This window comes from Heloderma suspectum, chromosome 2, assembly GCF_057233095.1.
Source record: "Heloderma suspectum isolate Gila_16-S chromosome 2, 16-S_ref, whole genome shotgun sequence".
NCBI classification, from domain to species: domain Eukaryota; kingdom Metazoa; phylum Chordata; class Lepidosauria; order Squamata; family Helodermatidae; genus Heloderma; species Heloderma suspectum.
In genome coordinates, this window is record NC_139459.1 from 300,056,194 (window position 1) to 300,062,193 (window position 6,000).

The 6,000-nt window shown below is 43.9% G+C and overlaps 1 protein-coding gene across 6 annotated transcripts in view; it reads right to left on the reverse strand.

The window, feature by feature from the left end:
- The window catches only part of TASOR (transcription activation suppressor), a 70,905-nt gene extending 68,838 nt beyond the window's left edge, over positions 1 to 2,067 (reverse strand). For all 6 annotated transcript variants that reach the window (XR_014788526.1, XM_084840040.1, XM_084840038.1 and 3 more), the window contains exon 1: positions 1,531 to 2,067. Coding sequence is in view for 5 of the 6 variants with exons in the window: in XM_084840040.1 (XP_084696166.1) it covers positions 1,531 to 1,897 (367 nt within the window). In the remaining variant the exon portion in view is untranslated. The remainder of the gene's footprint in view (positions 1 to 1,530) is intronic.
- Between the last annotated feature and the right edge of the window lie 3,933 nt (positions 2,068 to 6,000).

The window sequence follows — 6,000 nt, forward strand, 5'->3', positions numbered from 1 at the left end:
TCTTCTATCATCCACAGCTGATTTATTACTGAATAATGGTACCTCTTGAAACACTTTGGTTGTTTCCAATAGTTATATTAACACTGAACTGACACTTTTGATAAGCGAGACAGCTACACCTTATACTAAGACACAGGAACTGTCCAACTGTCAAGACATGAAGAGGATAAAAGAGCTAAGAGAGATTGACCTATAATTACTGGAATAATCAGAATTTGTAAGAGGCTCACTGAGTATTGTTTTTAAAATTTAATTGCAGAATTAAGTTTATTTAGGAGCAGCCAGAATTAAATTTGCCACTGCAAGGTGCAGCAATCTATGTTGTAGACCTAAAAGTATCTATAGGATGTATCACTATACATCCTAATAGAGATCATGCAATAAAGAATTAGAAACTGTCACGTAGTGCAGTTCCAACTTGTATACCTGAAGTTTGAATAAAGTTCAGAATGGAATGAAGTCCTAAAAATGTCCATAAACATATGAAACTAACCGGTCCTTTAGCTTTATCTACGTAATATTACATGATTTTTGGACAGAGCTAAAGAGACCCTACTTGGTCTATGGTTTTTCTACCAGCTGATAATGAAGAAAGATTCTCAACCTATGAGGACACTTGGTTCATCTTTGTATGTATGCTAGACACAGACGCCAGCTTCAGGGAGGTTCCAAACCAACCTACCTTGGCATCTGCCGTACAAAACAAGAGTTGCTCTATTTTTGCATTACCTAAGTTAAAACAGTCTTCTTGGAGGATAAAAACTCCATAAGAACAGTAATGGCAGCCTCCTGAGAACAGCTGATCCCCAATTCTTTACTGAGGTTCAAGAATGAGGTCACTTTGGAAGAAAAAGATTCAAAGTAGACTCTCATTAGAAAGCTAACTGGAGACAAAAAAAAAAAAATTAGCACATTGCCACCCAAGAGTTATTAGGTAAGAAGATCAGTCAAACACCGAGGGAACTCGGATCAGCGACTGAACTTCCTTTGAAGGGCACGTGGTACTGGCATCCACTTCCCTCCTGAAACGTGTGGGAGGTACAAGTGGCTTTCCATGGGAATGAAACAGCCGATATTCGAGAACTTCTCTGAGGTGGACGTGTTTAACTCGGTTAGCAGCCCACTCTACCAAAGGATGCTTTTCCTTTACTGCAGAGAGCGCAAAGGAGGCAGGCAAGCCATCTTCTCCGCGCTCCCCAGAGAACCCATCTTCTCTGCGAGCTGGCGAGAACGTCGGGCTGTGGGGAGCATCCAGCCATTTCCCAGCCCCCCAACATCACGTCCAGCCTCTTTCCACGCTAACGCAGCTGTTTAAACCCCCAACGGGTGGCGTTTGCTCTCTCTCTCTCTCTCTCCTAAAAAAGAACATCCGTCTGCCCGGGCGCCTATCCGAGCCCGCCATGGCGCAGGCTTTTCTCCACACCCGCAAGGCTTTGCATGCAGCTGCGCGAGATGTCGCTACGCATGTGGAGCGAAAAGGGGGAAGAAGGGAGGAGGAAGGGGTGGGGGTGGGAGATGCGAGAGAACAACCTTTCTTTTCTCTGCTCTTCCTGGGAATCTGAAAGTTTTTCTTAAGAGGCAGGTCTTCAGAGGCTTTGGGGAGCGAGGCCCCCAGCCCCTCGCTAAGCTGCGGCGGCTGTGCCTGCTCCTGGGCCGCGGAGACGCTACTCTTGCGGTGGCCATTGCGCGGGGATCCCCTGTCCTCGGCGGCGGCGGCCCCCAGTGGCGGCTCCTCATCGCTTCGGCTTCTCTCAGGGCGGCCGCCATTTTGTGTGGAATCGTCCGCTTCGGCTGCTGCAGCTCTGTTCTCTCCAAGGGAGAGGCCGCTGCTGCTCCCCACCCGTTGAGGCGGCTCCGGCGTTTTCTCACCGCCGCTCATAGCCGCGACATCCGCCATGAAGACGTACAACACAATCAGGAGAAACGCCCCCCCGCGCTGGTGATCTTTGTCCCCCCAACAAGCCGCCCTTTCCTCCGAGCCATGCACGGCGCCACCAAGGATACTGCCCTCGGCTTCCCACACAGCAAACAACCACTCCTCTCTCCCTCCTTCCCCGCTTTCACTCTAACATGGCGCTGGGGCGTCAGGAAAGAGGAGGAGCTTGTTCCCCTCCGTTTGCGGCCAATCAGTGTACAGCGCTTCTTATAAATGCGAGGAGTCACGCCTTGTGCTTGCCTTGGAGAGGGCTGGAGGGGCTCCGAGCGGGCCGAGGCGAATGTTGGCGCTGCGGTCGGAAATATTATATTCCACCCGAACAAGAAAAGTGTGGCTGGAATATTCACTTATTTTCTTTCTGTCGCCATAAAATCGCGACGGGATTGTTTGCTAGTCTTCATCTTGGTGAAAAGAAACGGCGCGCTTCCTCACTTGCCTTTCTCTGTCAGAGATAATTTTAGACCCTGGACTTAACGGTCGTAGGGGGCTCCTTCAGATGGCCGTGTATGTTGCTTCAGTTGTAAAGTGCCCAGCTAATATTTCTCAGGCCCCTCCCCGTTGCCATTCCATCCTTTATAACTGCGTCTACATTCTTGATAACCAACACAAAAATGTTTGCCAACCCTGATGCGATATATACTGATATGCTTACACTGAGCATGTGGAAATTTTAAACTCGGTTAAGGCATAGCACCATCATGGCTAGAGGAATAAAATGGAGTTTGCATCTGTTGCCCTCATCACCTGCCACACTCTTGGCTGGTCCTTTGAGGGCCACCTGGGCTTGGAGCCAAGGCCTTTGGCCCTAAGGTCCAGCAATTAGCTGTGCTATTGTTTTCTCCTGGGTGTCTGAACAAGGTTTGAATCTATGCTAATTTATGTTTCCCTCACAAATTTTAAGAACTGTAGCAGAAAATGGTAGCATTCCACACACGCACACACTCCTCTTCCATTTTTGCTCTTTTCCATTCTCATGGCCAGCAAAAAGATTGAAATGAGAATTTTAAGTGCTACTATTCTCTTCAGGGGTGCTTGTAAAATTTAGCCCAAGATTGTGTTACTGATCAGTAGCTGGGATGTACTATCACTCTTTACTGGCTCACCTCAGTAGTCCAATTTGTTTGAATTAACAAATCAAAAACCATCTAAAAGAGCACAGCTTTGAATTTGCATACAGTTTGGGATACACTGTGGCCAAAATAAATTGAGGCTGGTTTTTAAAAATTGTGGCCTTAACATTTTTCCATGAAGGAATTTTTGATACCACCTGTCTTAACAAAACTTATAGAGCTCTGTTCTCTCCACATTTGTAATGGTTGGATTTCTAGCCAAAATCCACCCCACAAAACACCCTTCAGATCACAGCAAAGCTCATTATAGTTGCTCTCCTCCTCCCAGCCCAAAGCCAGCATTCAAATACAGTCAGGGGCATTGTGTTTGCCCAACTTGCATGCATCTTGTGCTTTTGCCCTAAGCAAAACATCATGTGACTATTTCCAGATCAACTTGGGATGTGTGCCTGGTTCCTTGATAAATCAAAACATGACTGAGTTGATTATCATACCAGATCTAAATGAGAAAGAGACAGCAGTAGTCTCTATGTGGAAATCATTCATTCTCTAGAGAGGAAGATCTCTTTCCAGGAGCTTCTACTGGTGGTTGGGCACACAGCTTTTCTCCTGGCTTGGCTTTTCTCCCTTGACAAGCTGCATTGCAAGCAGAGAAGCAAATGTAACTGCAACAATAGTCGAAAGTTGCTCCTGCTGAATTTCATTGTGTTGACATTTGTGCGTCATTCAACTGCTAAAGGCAGAGCAACCCTCGGGCAGGGCAGGGGGGGGATGATAATGCTCATGACTCAGTCTGTAACTGACAAGTCTTTCTTTGTTACCTGGCAGCAGCCATTCCATCAGGCTGCAGCAGAGGGAGAATAGAAGGGAAGGCTACACCCCCAAGTCTGCTGAGAAATCAGCTAGCTCTTCCTCTCCTTGAACTGTTTCTGTTCCAGATGCTTATCACAAGAACTACTATGAAACTTTAAGGATTGGTGCCTGTGTTTGTTTTCCTCTTCCTTCCTCATCCCTTTTTCCTTTTGTGTTGTATTCTTTTAGATTGTAACCCTGTGGGCAGGGGCTGTCTTGTTTTATTGATTGTATGTAGGCCTGCTGGGAGTCTTTTCAGCTAAAAAGCAGGGCAAAAATAATTTCAATAAATAAATAAAATCATGTAAAACAGAAAATCTGGAGATGTGGTTTTGTTCTCCTGTCAGCAAAGATAAAATAAAATTAGTTTTTATATCACTTCTAATATATAGAAATGATTCTTTTACAAGTTAATTTTCCTTTTGGATGAATGCTTATGGTTTTGATGGTCTCCCTCAGTGCTTCACTTAGGTTCTGAACAAAATGGAATGAATGCTCGTGCCTGCTAGTGCATGTAGGCTGCTGCATATCTTTTTCAGAACAGTAGAAAATTACACTTCTGGCATTAAGTAAGTAGTTCTGAAAAGTAATCTGCCTGTTCCCAAAAGCATTATTTGTAGTCTTAAGTCGCTCATATTTATCTGTAGTTTTATATATTCCATAGCAGTTATCTCGCTGGACTGAATCTAGAGATTTAGTGTCTTGGGATACTAAACTGTGGTAAACCTGACAGTAAGATAAGCAAAACAGAAGTTGAACCAATTCCTAAAAAAATAAATATAATAAACATTTATCTAAATACAGCAGAAGCACTGGACCAGCCGGCAAGGCTATTTGACTGTTAGAGGACAAACAGCAGCCCACAAATATGCTTGCCAGTGGCACACATGTTTTTTTAAATGTTTGGATATTTTTTTTCCAAAGTTCTCCAGGTACAATTGGAAATCAACATAAAATATGAGATTAAATATTTAAACATTCTACGGAGACACAGTTAAAAGTACAATTACAAATTAAAATAAATTGATAATCACTAAATTAATTGGACTGCGACTCCCATAAGCCCCAGCCAGCATGGCCAATAATCAAGGATTCTGGGAGCTGTAAGTCCAAAACATGAAGTAAGTGGAAGTGTTTTCTGATAACCGAAAGCCACAATTGGATACAGCCCCAATGTCTTTGTCTTGTCTACATATGAAAGCAAAGGAAACTATCTCTCATAAAATGCAGATGAAAACTTAAAATTAATTGAAGTTTAGATTTGCAGAGAAATTTAACAAATCCACACTTTAAAATTTCCACACTTCCTTATAACAACTTTTAACTATCGGAGGCTTTCTGTATCTTTTAGCCATCTGAAACTTTGCTGCAGTGAGAAGAAAACAAATCAGTCTAGAGTGCTGAAATATCAGGACCAAAATAACCCAGCAAAATCAGGACTGGATCAAGGATGGACTGTTTGGGGAAAGGGTGGCCTATTATTTATTTATTTATTTATTGCATTTATACCCCGCCTTTCTCCCTCTCGCAAGGAACTCAAGGCGGCTTACATTATCTTCCTCCTCACCGTTGTATCCTCACAACAACAACCCTGTGAGGTAGGTTGGGCTGAGAGTCTGTGACTGGCCCAAAGTCACCCAGTGAGCTTCCATGGCCAAGTGGGGACTAGAACCCGGATCTCCCAGCTCCCAGTCCGTCACTCTCACCACTACACTACACTGGCTACACTACACTACACTGGCCTAGAATGTGATTTGAAACCAATAGATTTGAAAACATTGGAATATATATTAGAAATGAGGTCACCAGTGTTAGAAAGGATATTTAAGCTCAAGCGCGGTAGAGAAGGGGGTCTTTCTTCTCCTTTGGGCACAAGACTCAAGTTGCTCTGAGACTAGTATTTAGGCCTCAATGGCTCCATAGTCTTGCCCTTTGGAGGAGGGCGTCCCTTTGCTGAAGAAGAGGGACCTTTACCAGTAAAGTACAGGTGTGGATGATGGTAACTTAAAGTGGCAAGTTATTTGTAAATGTATTTTATCTTTGCTTTGCTGAGTGAAGGTTTGTATGTTTGTTAAACTTTTCCTATCTTTAATAAAACACATTTAGCTTATGTTGCTGTTTTAGCCTTTAACTGTATAATCT